General features: G+C 36.6%; 1 protein-coding gene across 10 annotated transcripts in view; it reads right to left on the bottom strand.

Moving 5' to 3' along the window:
* MAGI2 (membrane associated guanylate kinase, WW and PDZ domain containing 2) overlaps positions 1-15,934 on the bottom strand; it is a 1,332,179-nt gene that overhangs the window by 464,793 nt on the left and 851,452 nt on the right. For all 10 annotated transcript variants that reach the window (XM_045494592.1, XM_045494594.1, XM_045494593.1 and 7 more), the window contains exon 5: positions 5,767-5,977. In XM_045494592.1, the coding sequence (XP_045350548.1) occupies positions 5,767-5,977 (211 nt within the window). The remainder of the gene's footprint in view (positions 1-5,766; positions 5,978-15,934) is intronic.

Consider the following 15,934-nt stretch of genomic DNA (forward strand, 5'->3'; position numbering starts at 1 on the left):
TTGAAATGGCAATCAGTGATTTACTGAACACTTAAGGAGATACAGAAACATGAACACAGGAGGAAACAGATTATATGTGTGTCTTCCTGAGAATTGAAAAGCAAATTCATCCTGGACAGTGATTTAGGAAACCATGTGCAGCTATGACATTTTTCACAGATGTGATTTTCAGTTTCAAAAGCCTGCTTTTAAAAATCTATTATTTAAGATGACATAGCGTTCAGTGCCATTCAGGGAGATGGTAGTAAACAAATAGGTTCTTGTTGTCATTTTGTTTTTTGCCAAAGGAATAGCAGTCTCTTTTATGTCACTAACTAAACTGACTCCCAAACAAAGAAGGAATTTAATGGGATTCCCAAAGCATGTCAATACAGATTAACCCTATGGCGTCTCTGCTTTATGGAACATTTAGCCTCTGGAATGGCGAACTTCTGGCCGAGAAACCTATAAACAAATACTATTTGTAATATGAAAGTTTACTTTTATTTCAGCCAATGTTTGTTTATACGGTAGAGGTAGTATGGGATAATGGCAATAGCTGTGCAAGGTGACAGGACTATGCGACCATAAGCATGTTAATTTGTCCAGGGTGCCTCAGAATCTCTGCGAAGTGGGGTGTATCAAATGCTCACAAGGTGGCTATGATATAATATATACAGGCACCATGGCGAAATGATTAAGAGCAAGGACGCTGGAGAAAGACTTGTGTCCACAAAAGTATGAATCTTGTGAGTTTTGCTGATGACTTGCATTCCTAGGGTTTATTATTATTATTTTTTAAGTTATTTATTTATTTATTTTGAGAGAGGGAGAGAGAGAGAGAGAGAGAGAAGTGGGGAGGGGCAAAGAGAGAGGGAGACAGAGAATCCCAAGCAGATTCTGCACTGTCAGTGCAAAGCCCAACGCGGGGCTTGAATTCACAAACTGTGAGATCATGGCCTGAGCCGAAACGGAGAGTCGGACACTTTAACCAACTGGACCACCCAGGGGCCTCTCTATTCCCATGCCAAGCATATGGTATGTGCCCTACAAAGATGTGTTGAGTAAATGGAGTCAAAGCATCTTGGCTTTGTGAATTCTGGAATATGTGACCACAAACAAATTACTTACTTCTGCAAGCCTCAGTTTCCTAAAGTGAGAATTAAATGAGCACGGCATAAATGCTTCATATATTAGCTATTACTGTTCAGGTAACCTGAACACAGCCTGAACAAAGCTGGCACTCACTATGTGGTAACTATTGTTACTAATTTGAATTTACAATCAATATGCCGTCTATTTTAAAAGACATTATTAATGAGGGTGATATTATGAATTAAGGAAACTACTCGTTTTAAACAATATTATTCATTGCAGACTCTTTTGAAAATTGCTCAACATAAGACATTATGAATACTTTTAAGCATGTTTAGAGGAGAGCATTCACTCACAGTTTAAAATTCCATTGCTTAAAAATGCTTTCTCACATTGAGGAGGGCACCTGTTGGGGTGAGCACTGGGTGTTGTATGGAAAGCAATTTGACAATAAATTTCATATTAAAAATAAAAATAAATAAATAAATCAAAATGCTTTCTCAGATGTTAACTTTTTCTCATTAAATATCACTGTAAATAATAAAAGGAATCAGCGTTGATACATTCATCAAAGGAAGCAGTTCTGAAAAGTGTGGGAAATATAGTAGACCCATGTGTTCAGTACCAAAAACAACAAAATAACTTCTCACCTTCTAAATGTAAAACTTGTTATGTTGAGACATATAAAGTATTTTGTAATACTGCATGAATCAATAACTATTTTAAAACATTACTGTACAGAAGACCAAAAAAAATTACTCGCTATCTTAATTCAAAACCCACAGTACATATATATATATATATATATATATATATATATATATATATATATGTTTTTATTTATTTTTGAGACTGAGAGAGACAGAGCATGAGCAGGGGAAGGGCAGAGAGAGAGGGAGACACAGAACTGGAAGCAGGCTCCAGGCTCTGAGCTTTCAGCACAGAGCCTGACATGGGGCTCGAACTCACAGACTGTGAGATCATGACCTGAGCTGAAGTTGGATGCTTAACTGGCTGAGCCACCCAGGCATCCCTGTATATTTTAAATATATGTTTAAATTAACATTTCAGCAAGGTAGAGTTCCCCTCTCGTTTTCAGAAATATATACATATGTGTTAGGTATTTATATTTATATATTTAAATTTTATACACAGAACCACAGGGTCCTTCTGCTTTGTTTTCCTTATTTTCTGTTTTATCACAATCTTCATCTCACAAGAGACAGAATTCAGTCAAGTGTAACGAGGGGTGTTGCCTACCAAGGGAGACCTCCCTGTAAATGACTCTCACAATGTTACCAGAGGGAAATTCTCACTGATGCCAGCTCTTCTTATTTCCCATATCTATCTATCTTCCCTTCTGTCTGTTTTATCTCTCTCTTAACTTACTCTACTTGCCTTTCTGTCTTCTTTCTTTACCTCAACTTTGCTCCAGGACTGCAAACTTTTATATTACAAATACTATTTGTTTTCTAAGTTTCTTGGCTAAAAAATCCTGGGGCCTACCATGGGTTAGTCTCTAGATTATTGTCCCACCATGCTCCTTCTCCTGTCACTGTCTCCTGCTCTATCAGACTGTTTCCAAGGGTCTTTTATATTTACAAAAGAATTCATTGTGGTATCACTTAAAAGGCACACACAGGTCAATGACAGTGGGCTGAAATGCTGATTTTCTCAAATGTAGTTAGGAAGGAGAGGGGCATTCCAGAGCAAAGAGTGAAAGCAGTCAGGAGGGAATCAGGGAAAACTGAGGGAAAAGTAAAGCAGAGTGAAGTGACACGCAGGCAGAGAGAAAGGAAACCACAGTGCAAGTGGTAATGGTGTGGAAATGAGGCACTAGATGAAGAAGACAGCGATCCCTCCCTAGTCTGATTTTTGAGCTCATTGCACTGAGTCTTGAGATTCAAATGTAAGCGTTTCAAGAAATGAACAGATAGGGCTTGGGGTGGTCCATGGGGAGGCTGGAGTGGGGGGTGTCTTCATTCTGTGGAGGGACCTTTAAGAAGGGTATTTGCACCTGTCTTCTATAGGAATCTGCTTCCCGTCACACTCCCATTTCAGTCTTAACTCAAGGCATCTTCATTTCCCTAAACTCTGGGTGGGTCTCCCCATGATCAGCTTTCTTGCCAAAATGAAATTGTCTCCTCTTTTATATCTTAATTGTCCACTTCAACCTATCTCTACTCCTCTTGCTCATTCATTCTTCCCTGAAGTAACAGGAAGAAGATAAACAAAGAAAACCCCCTGCCTGTCTTTCAAAAGCACTAATGATCTAGGAAATGGAAACAGAGCAATAATGTCACAGGATTCTCTAATGAATGCTTACTTCTCTAGTAGGGTCTTCTCACTAGCCCTGATAAACTCAGGGACTGGGTCTTTGTAACAAAAGTTCCTATACCTGGAATGCTGTGTCTACACATTGCCAACTCTATGTGACCTCACTTTCCCTATGATGACTTTTTTTATTACTTAAGTCTTTGTTCAGTAAGTCCTTCTCTGAATAGTATCACAAAACTCAGAAATTAGTTGTCTGCCAATTGTTTATGCCTCTCTTCCCCAAATTGAACAACAGATCTCAACACTAAATTTGAGAACACGAACAACATCTCATGAATCTTTGAATTCTGACACTGGGTGACTCACTAGAGTATTAACAGAATCATTTTGGTAGATTTTCCCAAGTCCTGACAAAGGCTCATCATTTACTACATACCATGAGCACAATATCTGTCTTCCAAAGCCCGTTTTCTTCACAGTCCCAAAAATCTGACATTATTTAAAAGAGAAAAGATCATTTTGTAATCACAAAGATTTTTATAATTGAATTATTGGAAGCCTTGTAAGGAAGCAGTTCTTTAATCTACTTGTCATGCTGGTTTTCCTTTACTAATGCCACATACCCTTATTCCCCCTGTATTATATAATAAAAAGTGTATATTATCAGTCTCCTTCTTCTGAATATTAATTTTCCTGAACATCAATGCATGAACTCACATCTAGGGTTTATCCTTTGAATAATTCCATGCTGTACTTATCAATAACAAAATTATGTTTTAGATTTAAATACTTCTGAGCATTTAAAAAAATCTATATGACTTTCTCTTTCCCGATTAACTGATAAAAGATATCTTTGGGTCATTGACTATAGCAATAAAAATAATGCAAGAGTTTTTTTTTTAATTTACAAGATCTGTCAAAAGGTGAATAGTAGGGATTCATTCTCTGCAAATCACTGTATTTCTCATCCCATGTTGGAGTCAAGCAGAGCACCAAGTAATTACCTCATTATACATTCCCTTGGACACATGTATCAAAGTTCCCACCTTCACATGAGAATTAAATATTGGTATGTGGTAACATTTCAATTTCACAACTGAGTTCTGCCTACAGAGATCTAAGTCACAAATCACTCCAGGTTGGGTAAGGAATCCAGTTTTAATATTTTTTCTTGAATAATCAGAGTTTACACATTTGTATCTACTGTCAGCCCTGAAAACTTCAGATTCTATTAATTTTTCTGTTTGAGTCTTGTTTGAGGGAATGTGTTGAAGGAATACATGTTGTTTATTTACAATATTTTTCGTTTTTAATTTTCCTAATTAACCTTTTGATTGTCTTATGCACATCAACAATTTAATTTTGTGCTGAGATCTTCACCTTAGGAGTTCTTTTTTTTTTTTTTTTTTTTTTTTTTTTAATGGTTCTACTCCTAGAAGATAAAGAAAGGAAAACTTTACTAACAGTATTGGTAATAAAATATTTTAAAAATCAGTTTGGAAAAAAAGTCCAAAAAGAAAGAAAAGATTAGGTTGAGTCCATATCACCAGGGAGTTCAAGATTAGCATTTCGGTTCCTTTGGCCAGTCATAAAGATGGTCAGCAAAAGTAGGATAAAATTAATAAAAAATGAGTGTGATGAACTATACAATACAAAACCAAACAATTTTATTGACATCTGACCTCTGCGTGAAGACCTTGCAATGTTGCCTTTTGTGACAAGTAAGAATTTTGCACTAAATAGCTGCATAATTAAATGTGATGGAGGATGTTTCCAGCAATCTGACTTAAAAATGGGATTACCTCATTTGAACTACACAGAAATCTTGACAGGGTAGAGTAAGCATTTCCCATGACAGGTAGATTATGTCTAACTCAATAGTAATGCCACATAGAGATTTACCTTTTTAGTCATGATTATAACAAATTTTACAGTGTAATTGTCTCATTTGATTTATAGCTATAATCTAGGACCCTTAATTGTATTAAGGCACTGTCCATTATTCTCTCACAAAGAAGAAAGCTAATAGCAGAAACAGTAAAATTCAGTTTTTTTTATTTTATTTTAAAATTTAAAATTTAAGGGGCGCCTGGGTGGCGCAGTCGGTTAAGCGTCCGACTTCGGCCAGGTCACGATCTCGCGGTCCATGAGTTCGAGCCCCGCGTTGGGCTCTGGGCTGATGGCTCAGAGCCTGGAGCCTGTTTCCGATTCTGTGTCTCCCTCTCTCTCTGCCCCTCCCCCGTTCATGCTCTGTCTCTCTCTGTCCCAAAAATAAATTTAAAAAAAAAAATAAATAAATAAATAAAATTTAAAATTTATTTAAAATTTTATTTAGACCAACGTCTCTATGTGCTACATCATTCCTATGCAGCTATGATCTTCATGGCAACACCCAAAGAAATGTGTGACACTCACTCTATGAAGTAGACTTCACCCTTCTCTGTATAGGCCATTTCCCAGTTATCAGGCAATGGGTCTGACTCCTCATTCTCTTCAGGTTTAGTTGGTTTTGCATCATCCATCTGCTCCTTCAGCTCTTCGGGCTGACTGTATACTGGTGCAGGATAAGGCTGGGAGGGTGTCTCCCCTGAGGCACCTGCACTCTTGTCTTCATGTTCACTGGATTCTACAAGAGAACAAGAGCATGCGGTAAGTCACTCTAGCCACAGTAACTTCTCAGTGATGTGGAGTATGATGCACCAGGGTAAATAAGCTCTAGGAAGGCTAATAGGAAAAGCATCATTGCAAACATCTCTGACAATGATCTCTAGGCTTATCTGAGTTCCCCTTTCACTTCTCATTCTTCTCTATCCTTCATCTAATTATTGCTGATTACTGAACTGGAGGACCATTTCACAACACAGGTGTGGTAAGCAGAATAATGACTCCTTAAAGATGCTCACATCCTACTTCCTGGAACCTGTGAATGAAAGTTACCTCACATGGCAAAGGAGAATTCTCAGATCTGATTAAACTAAGGGACTTGAGATTGGGAGATTATCTTCAATTATTTAGGTGAGCTCATTGAAATGACGAGCGTCCTTAAAAGTGTAATAGGAAGACAGAAGAGGAGGGTGAAGGGGAGATGTGACACTAAAGAATGGCCAAAGAGATACAATGCTGCTGGCTTTGAAGATAGAAGGGAACCAACCAACCACAAGCCAAGAAATGTGAATGGCCTCTAGAAGCCGGCAAATCAAGGGTATAGATTCTTATCTAGAGCTTCTAGAAAGTAACACAGTTCCATTGACACTTTGATTTTAGCCCAGCAAGACACATGTCAGAGTTCTAACCCACAGAACTGTAAGACAGTAAATTTGCATTGTTTTAAGCCATTAAGTTTGTGGTAATTTGGTATAGCAACAAGAGAAAATTAGTACAACAGAGTAAAACCTAAATGAGATACATATATTAAAAGTAATTGGTAACAGGCTTGGAGGACAGACCCAAGAGTCTGAACATGTAGGTAGCACAAGGTCCAGAATGAGGAAAAGGAACACATAGAGAAGAAATAATAACAACAACAAAAAAAAAATAGAAGAAAATTTACCTAAGATGAAGAAACACTTGAGTTTGCAGACTGAAATGGTTCACTGAATCTGACGCCAGATTAATGAAGCACATAGACTCCTAAACACATCTAGGTGAAATTTCCAAACTCCGATGTTAAAAAGCAACTTTAGTAGCTCCTGCACTGAAGAAACATGATTACTTACAAAGAAAAGAGGAACAGAAGAACATGAGATCTTTCATCTGTGATACTCTAAGCTCAAAGAAAATAAGGTAACATCTATAGTAACTTGAGAAAAAAAAGTACAGCAACTAAAGTAACTTAACTCTACCAAAATATTATTCCTCTATCCAGGCAAAAGAAAGTCATTTTAAACATACAGAAGTTCTGAATAGGTCCTATCCATGCATCCTAATTAAGGACAACATTTGAGAAATTACTCTAACAGGATCATGGGGATTCAATCAAGGCAGATATCTCAAAATAGGGAGAGAAAAGGAGAAAATAAAAATTAAGAAGTAAATCCTGCATAGTATACCTAAATATAAATGGACGATGATCACATTTTTGGAAATTTGTAATAGGTGTTCAAAACAAATTTGTGCAAGACAAGAACACATTATATGGAAAATCTAATACCGGCATGGACTTTAAACTATATGTTGGTTAAGTTAAGGTTCTAGAGGGTGGAGAAAAGGTAGGGAAATAAAGACATTTTAAAGGTCTGAAAGGGGCACACCAGAAAATGGGTAAACAGGATCATTTTAAAGTCTACCTTTCCACGGGACTAGATTATTGGGCAAGTGTTGTGGTCAAGGTATAGACATAATAGTATAATGAGGATATTTTTAAAATATCACCTAATGTATAGTCTCTCTGAGCTATTCAGAATTTCTTTTTCTTCCCATTTAGCTTTTCTGCCACTAACGAGAGACTATGAGTCTTATCTGTCAAAGAAGAGTAGATTTGGTGTTGTCTAGAAAAAGAAATATTTTGGGGTAAATAAAAAGAAAGATATAATGCAGAGTAAATTCCTGCAAGATAAGATGGTGTGATTGGGAGAGAAATTCAAAGGGGGAAATATTCAGGTTTAAGACACTGCATGGTTCATTCAGGGATTCAGCACCACTATCTTCGGGTTTGGTCTGGGTGTGATGTGGTAGTGATGAGAAAAGGGAAACCAAAGAAAAGTTCAAGGGAACCCACAGGAGAAGAGGCCTCTGAACTGCTTTAGTTTAGCACTTTGGGAGATATGTTTCCTGCAGAGTGGCTCCACGTCTCCACTGGTGGGTCAGAACAGAGATAGTGAATAAAAAAAAATTGGCAAATACCACTCCAAGACTCCCCTGTGGTATGGATGTCACCAAAAGTCCAAGTATTCCCCAGTGGGAGATTTGGAAAACAACTCAAGAGTAGAGAACCAGGAGGCCTGCAGAGTCACTATGGCTTCCTCATCTGTAAGCTGTGGTAGAGACAGCTTAACCCAAACACTGGAAGGAGAGTCCTATTGACAGATGCCAGTGCAAGGATAGGACAGTCAACTTAAAAATATGAAAGTCTACAACCATTTGGGAACATAACCAATAACTATTAGCATTAAAAATATACATATACAAATGCACATGTTCTTTGGCAAAGTAATCCCGCTTAATATATATCTCTATATATCGGAATATATCCTCTATAGATAGATAGATAGATAGATAGATAGATAGACAGAAATATATCCTCTACAAAAAAGGTGTTATGGTATAAGAATACATATATAACAGTATATATTGCAGTATATGTAATAATAAAGCCCTGAAAATGGTTTTAATGCCTAACAATGAAAATATGATTAAGTAAATTGTGGTTATCATTACCATGGAAAACTGCAGTTTAAAAACAATGAATTAGATGTGTATCTATTGAACTGAAAAAGATGCTCATAATTACTACTCAAAGAGTAATCCAAGTTGCAAAGTAATATATATTGTTAATCCTATCTTTAAAAAATAAGCAAACACCAAGTTCTCTTAGATATATGCATATAGCTTTGCATATAATTATATGAACATGAAAACAGGATGGAAGATGTACAATGTATTGCCAAATTTGATTACTTAAGGATAGTAAATTTAGATGGGGTGGAAGAAGTCGTGTTTATGTATCTCTACAATTCATTGGCTGTCTATTATATTTATAACTTTAAAAATTAATAAAGGTAATTTACAAGGAGTTAATTAAAGTTGAATGCTACCTTTGTCTCAATCAGTTGCTTAGATCAATGTTTTCCCTACATGCATCAATCTCAGAGGGCCATATTAAGGTATCTATAAGAATTAGGAAGCACAAGAACATGTTACCAGCTTTCATGGTTTTGTCCTTAAAAAGAAGACTTTATTAAAAGAATATGGATGCAGTCTTCCAGCTGATTCCTCATAAAGAATTGACCTTTGTAAATATGTGGGAAAGAAGCAGCAAGAAAAGATACCATTGCTCTCTTGAGATGCTCATTGCTGTACCTTATTACATATAATTACCAATACACGAAATACACTGCTCTCAGGTGTTTCCAAATGTCATGTTGTATTTGAAAAGTTAAAATGCAAGGTCATGTTCGGAAATATTCACTCATTCAATATTCACTTAATCAATATTTATTAAGCACGCAATTGTCAGGAACTCAGGACAGAAGAAGGAACAAGAGAGGCATGATCCCTGCTCTTGTGGACCTCAAAATATGTCAAGATGTGTAATCTTTAAACAATTTTAAGTGTGATGAATGCTTTCCCAGGCAAATCTGGGATATTATGCATATGCATTCACCTAATTTTATATAAAGAGTCAAGGAAAGCCTTTTTTCCCTAATGTGCTACTGACCTGAAACTTGAAAAAGAAATCAAGAGACTTTTTTCAGAGGAAGGTAATGGAGAAAAAAAAAATCAATAAACAAGGGCTTAATTAGGCAAAGCCTTAGAAACCATGCTCAGAATTTGGGGCTATATCCTAAAAACAATGAGAATACGTTGATGTGTCTTAATCAAGGAGACAACACAACCAGATTTTCATTCCCCACAAAGATTCCCCTTAACTATTCTGGAGTTTTACGAATGGCAGGAGTAGATATTTACAGATCAGTGGGGAGTTATTTTTGTGCTCCAGATGAGAGATGATAGTGGCATGGGCATGGAATGAGTGGACTGAAAAATATTTAGAGGGTAGATTTGGTATGATTAAAAAAAAAACTGGACAGATAAGAAAAAAAATGAGACGTCACGGTAAACCTGGTGGCAAAGCCATTCACTGAGATAGAAAATATGACAGAAGGAGCAGGACTGTGTGGGGAGATAGGGGAATATGTGTATTGTTTTGGGCACACGGAGACAGAGGTCCATGCCAAACTCACAACGGACATGTCATGTCAAAGAGTGCTTGGCTGGAGAGAATCAATTCAAGAAACAACAGAATATGGCTAGACTGTATTATAATTTATGCCAGGGGAGTGAATGAAATTGCCTGGAGAGGCAGTGTAGCAAGTGGAAATCGGAATCCCTAGAGCAGCTGTCTGAGGAATTCCCACATTTAAGAGTCAATGAGAGAATGATTAGGAAAGAACAGTTAGGAAAGTAATAGGAAAACCAGTTGATCTTCATGCCATAGAAGCCAAACAAAGGGAAATGAGGAGGAAACGCTTACTACCTTTGGCCAAAGCTTCTAAATAGTCCACAATATAAGGGCATCAAATCTATTGAAATTAATGACACGGAGGAGGTCACTGGGGTTATTAGCTACCAGTTATGGTAGTAGTTATAGTGGAATGGTAGGTGCAGAAACCAGGTTGGAATGGACTAAAGAGTGAATGAAAATATATAATATGCTGACAGAGAATTCATTCAAGAAGCTTAGATATGAATAAATATACTATTTTTTTTTTACTTAAAGTTGAGTCTTTGGAGATGTCTACAATTATATTTATTGATGTGCCAGAGATTATGGTGACAATTTCTCTCAGTTTGTCTAACATGTGTTTAACTCATTCATTCCTTTATTCTTATCTAATGGATTAATCATTACATTAGCAAACACGAATTTAATACCTACAATGTGCAAGATACTTGAAAAGAGCTTAATATGGGAGAGAAGAATTTTATCAGGCTGGGTTGATAGGAAGTAATCAACTAGTAATGAACTGTAGTCAACTGTAAGTAATCAACCAGTAATGAACTGGGTTGATAGGAAGTAATAAGTAGCACCTACTTTCTCTATATGAACAAAATAAGAGAAAAAAATGAGTAAGGCAAATGGAGAACTGTAATATTCCCATATTTACTATTCATAAAGGCCAACCTATGGATGTAGTTTATGGTCAGAGTCAAGGGCTTCTGGTGAAACCCAGAATCGGGCAAATTGTATCCACAGGCAGCACAGAACCAGGGCAGGCTGCCCATGCAGGGGCAGAATCTATTTTCAGAAGATGAATGTAGAACATTAAAAGGAAGAAAAAGAGGAGTTGAGTCAAGCAGGCCCAAATATCCTTCTAAGATGCATCATTCAGATAAGTCACGCCCATTCTGTCTGGATAGCATAGGTTAACGTGCCAGGAGAGTGCAAATTAAGTACCTTCTTTGATATGTAAGACAACATGGTGGATAGAGAGGAAGTACCTCCCCCCAACTCTAGGTAACTACATACAGTACTATCATAATGATTTACTAAGTGATATTCAATGACACTAAAGAGTTATATACAAATTTCTAGGATGCCAATATAGCATATGGAAATAATAATACCTAAGGCAACTGTCTGAAGAATTCCAATACTTAGCACTCAGCGAGAGAAGGAACTGGCATTCCATTTCCTATATTACTATGACAGTGTTGTTAATTAATTAATTAAACATTTGTTGAGACCCTACTAAGTGCCAGGCACTAGGTTAGGCAGTGGGTAGTCAAAGAGAATGTGGTCCAAATGGTATGCATTGTTAGTTTGCTAGGGCTGTCATAACAAATACCACAAACTGGATGCCTTAAACAATAGAAATGTGTTATCTTACAGTTCTGGAGACTAGACATCCTAAATTAAGGGTTTGGCAGGGCCATGATCCTTCTGGAGGCACTAGAGAAGGATCTATTCCAGAAATGTCTGCTAGCTTCTGGTATTTACTTGGTTTATGGTAGCAGAATTCCAGTCTTCATATGGCGTTCTTACTGTGTACATGTCTATGTCTCAATTTCCCCTTTTTATGAGGACACTAGTCATACTGGATCAGGGGCAGGCTTACTCTAGTATGACTTCATCTTAACTAATTGCATCTACAATGACCCTATTTCCAAATAAGTTTGCTTTCTAAGATTCTGGTGACTTGGACTTCAGTATAGAAATTGGGGAAAGGGCTCAATGCAACTACTTACATAATATATTAGGTGAGTTCAGCTTACAATTCACTGAACAGTCATGCTACCTCATAATAGTTTCCCTGCTTCATAAGAAAAATAGAAGATAACTTTACTGCATTTTGGATAATATGATTAAGTCTTTCTTCTGTGAGGCTTATTATTTTTAATCAGATATGTTGGGTAATGTATAAGTAACTGAGAATGTACCCATTAAGAACAGAATGGATTTAAAAAAATACACTAGTTTTTAAAAAATTTTAAGTTTACAGCAAAATTAAAGAAAAGTATAGAGATTTCCCATATATTCCCTGCGTACCCTCCATGCATAGAGCCTCCCCATTACAAATATCCCCCACCAGTGTGGTACATTTGTTACAACTGATGAACCTACACTGCCACATCATTATCACCCAAAGACCATAGATTAAATTAGGGTTCACTGTGGATGATACATCTTATGGGTTTAGACAAATGTATAATGCTATGTATATGCCATTATAATATCATACCAAGTTTCACTGCCCTAAAAATCCTCTGTGCTCTGCCTATTCATCCCGGCCTCCCCCTCTAACTCCTGGCACCCACACTGATGCTTTTACTGTCTTCATAGTTTTGCCTTATCCAGAATGTCATATGGTATAGAGCCTTTTCAGATTGGCTTCTTGCACTTAGTAATGAGATGCACTTAGTAATATGTATTCAAGTTTATTGAATGTATTTTAATGGCTTAGAGCTCATTTCTCCTTAGGACTGAAAACATTCCATTACCTGGATGTACCACCCAAACTGATTTTTACTAATAAAAGGATGGGAAAGAACAGATCTTACATGCCAACCAAGGGTGCACGTATAGCCACTCCTGTTAACATGCCTCTCTCTCCTCTCACGGACTTCAGCTTAGACAAGCATGGGTGTAGATGTGCCCGCACACAGACCTCATATATGTCAGATCTACAATTTGGGAAGTCCTGGACTATTTAAATTTCGACTAAGAAGGGACCAAATAATCCAGGTATATGCTTTACTTTTATAGCACTGTGAAGCTATTTCTTGATTGGAAGTAGCCATGTAGAATTGTCCTTTTTGACTTCCAAGACAAATTTCTCAGCCTGGTCTCATTGTTAAATCTAAACATGAATTTTTGGATATGTAAATGTAATTTTTTCCTAAGATGCTTGCTGCTGAAGTGAACAGACTTTATCAAACACTGACATTTTTTCTGAGTATTCCATTTTGCATTTCTAGGTCACTTAGATGCCTTATGAACCAGAGCAAGGCATGTTTTGTTTTGTATCACTAACAATAGAATCAAAGAATATTTCAATAAAGAAGGAACATCTCTTTTTAAAGAATGATAATGATTAAAAAATTTCCTTTGACCAGAACTGCTGAATTGCCTAGAAGCTCTACAGAGACATTGAGACACAAAACAGACATTGACAATGTAGTCTTATAAAGGAGGACCTATAGAAAACCATATTTTACGTACACCTTTGCTGTTGTGAAGATTTAAGAAATATAATTTCTTTCCTCTTTCCTAATGTAATGGTGTTTTGTTGGATTTAGCAAATGTTTTTCTTCTTCACATAAGAAAATAAGAAAAACTCAAATATCTGTACATTGTAGAGGGACTGCAAGCCATTTAATTGGAAGAGAATTAAATGTATGCATTTTTACATAATTCAGTCCACCTCACATAAATTCTATAGCTCTGGTCTAGTCTAAGGTGTTGAGATACAACAATATGTATTGTTACCATTCCATTTGCTTACACGTTTATCGCCTTACAAATATCTAACACATTGCCTTTTGGACACAAGACTAAGAATAAATCAGAATGCCATTGTTTTGAATGCCCCACTCAGTTTTATTAAAGAATAATCAGAAACCAAGATAAAACCATTTCAAGAAGAATGCCTGTTTTATATGTTATCCATATTTTCACTTGACATGGTCTATGCATGTAGTTAATGTTGAAATTTATGTAATTGCCATCCTTCGAAACAAGGGAAAAACAATGTTTTTAACCTAGACAGGAAATTGTTGATTTTATTTCTTGAACTGTCATAAAATTTGAATTTCCAAAATTTGGTTTACCCTGTGAGAGCTCTGGGATTTATATTTCTAATGGCTATGTGACAAATTTTAATGAATCTAATCATGTGTTTCCCTCCTGTCTTCATATTATTTCTTTGGAAATAAGCATAGCTAGACAGCATTTGAGGGGAAAAAAAAAAAGACTGTGAGGAACATATTTGTAGTTGATAAGAAAAGAGAATAGGAACAATCTGAGATAATTTTTTTCTTTTGATTTTTGTTTAGTGCTTCTAAGGTAACAACAAACACACTCCACAAGAAACAGAAGAACATAATTGCTAAGGCTGGTGTCAGACTGCCTGAGTTTGAATCTGTTCTTTACAGTCTGAGGTTGGGGAAATTATTTAATCACTCTGGGCATGTCTCACTTTCCTTAAGCATACAATAGGGATAATAACATACCTCCGTATAAGCACTAGATGTGGCATGTATATAAATTGCTTAGAACAGTAGGTGTTCAGTAAATGTTATATATTATTATCAGTGAATTCTACTACTTCAAAAACACTAAGTAAATCACATAGTGAAATCAGTCAAGCAGCCTAAATAGTCTTTCCCCACAGAAACAAGAAGTGTAGTCAAGTTTGTATAATTTTAAAGATATTACTTTTTTTTTAATATCCAATTTCTGGGGCACCTGGGTGGTGCAGTTGGTTGAGCATCTGATTCTTGGTTTCGGCTCAGGTCATGATCTCGTGATTTCATGGGTTTGAGCCCCGTGTCAGGCTCTGTGCTGACAGTTCAGAGCCTGATTGGGATTCTTCTCTCTCTCTCTCTCTCTCCCTCTCTTTCCGCCCCTCCCCCACTCACATACTCTCTTCTCTCAAAATAAATAAATAAACTTTAAAAATGCAATTTCTAACAAAAGAGATACACACAAAGCTAATATTTCCTTTTAAAAAGGTGTTTACATAAATTGAGTTTTCCTTCCTTAGTTGAGACATGTTGTGTGGTTAAGTGATTTAAGGAGGAAAATTCTGAGGATTTTCAGAATCCACACTTTTTTTTTTTCAAGTTCTGTATTATTCCTGTAGAGTTCTGCATTTGATTTTGCTGGGCACGAGGGGCTGCTACCGAGCAATGAACTTGGCAGCACTTTGGCACCACTGAGGGTATAGACTGAAAGCAGAATCAGAGGCTTAGCCCCCCGATTTTATACTAGCCCAATGCTTAGTCTCCTCATACATTACTAGGGCAACCTTGGTTTTCAAGTCTTTTTAGAACAGATTGCTCCTCACTTTCGTTTCTGCTCATTTGTGGTAGTGACCAAAGTGGTGGAGCATGAAGATTTACCTTGCTTTCTTGCAAACTCAGTAATCTCATCAAAAAGTGTATTTGTTATACTAATACAAGGTCTTATTGCATTTTAGTGGGGGAGGGGGCTGTCAGAGCATGGTCCTCCCTTCACTTCTAGAAGCTGAAGTTCTTAGTTAAAATTTGAACCACAGGGTCTTATAAATGAATGAACATTTCAAGGGTTGACTCTTAGATAAGAGACAAACATCGTTTCAATTGATTTTCTATTACGACCATACTATAGATTATATCCTATAGTGAAAAGTGGAGAGCATTCTGTCTTCAGAAAGGAAACAAT

Source organism: Leopardus geoffroyi, chromosome A2 (genome assembly GCF_018350155.1).
Source record: "Leopardus geoffroyi isolate Oge1 chromosome A2, O.geoffroyi_Oge1_pat1.0, whole genome shotgun sequence".
Taxonomy (NCBI): Eukaryota; Metazoa; Chordata; class Mammalia; order Carnivora; family Felidae; genus Leopardus; species Leopardus geoffroyi.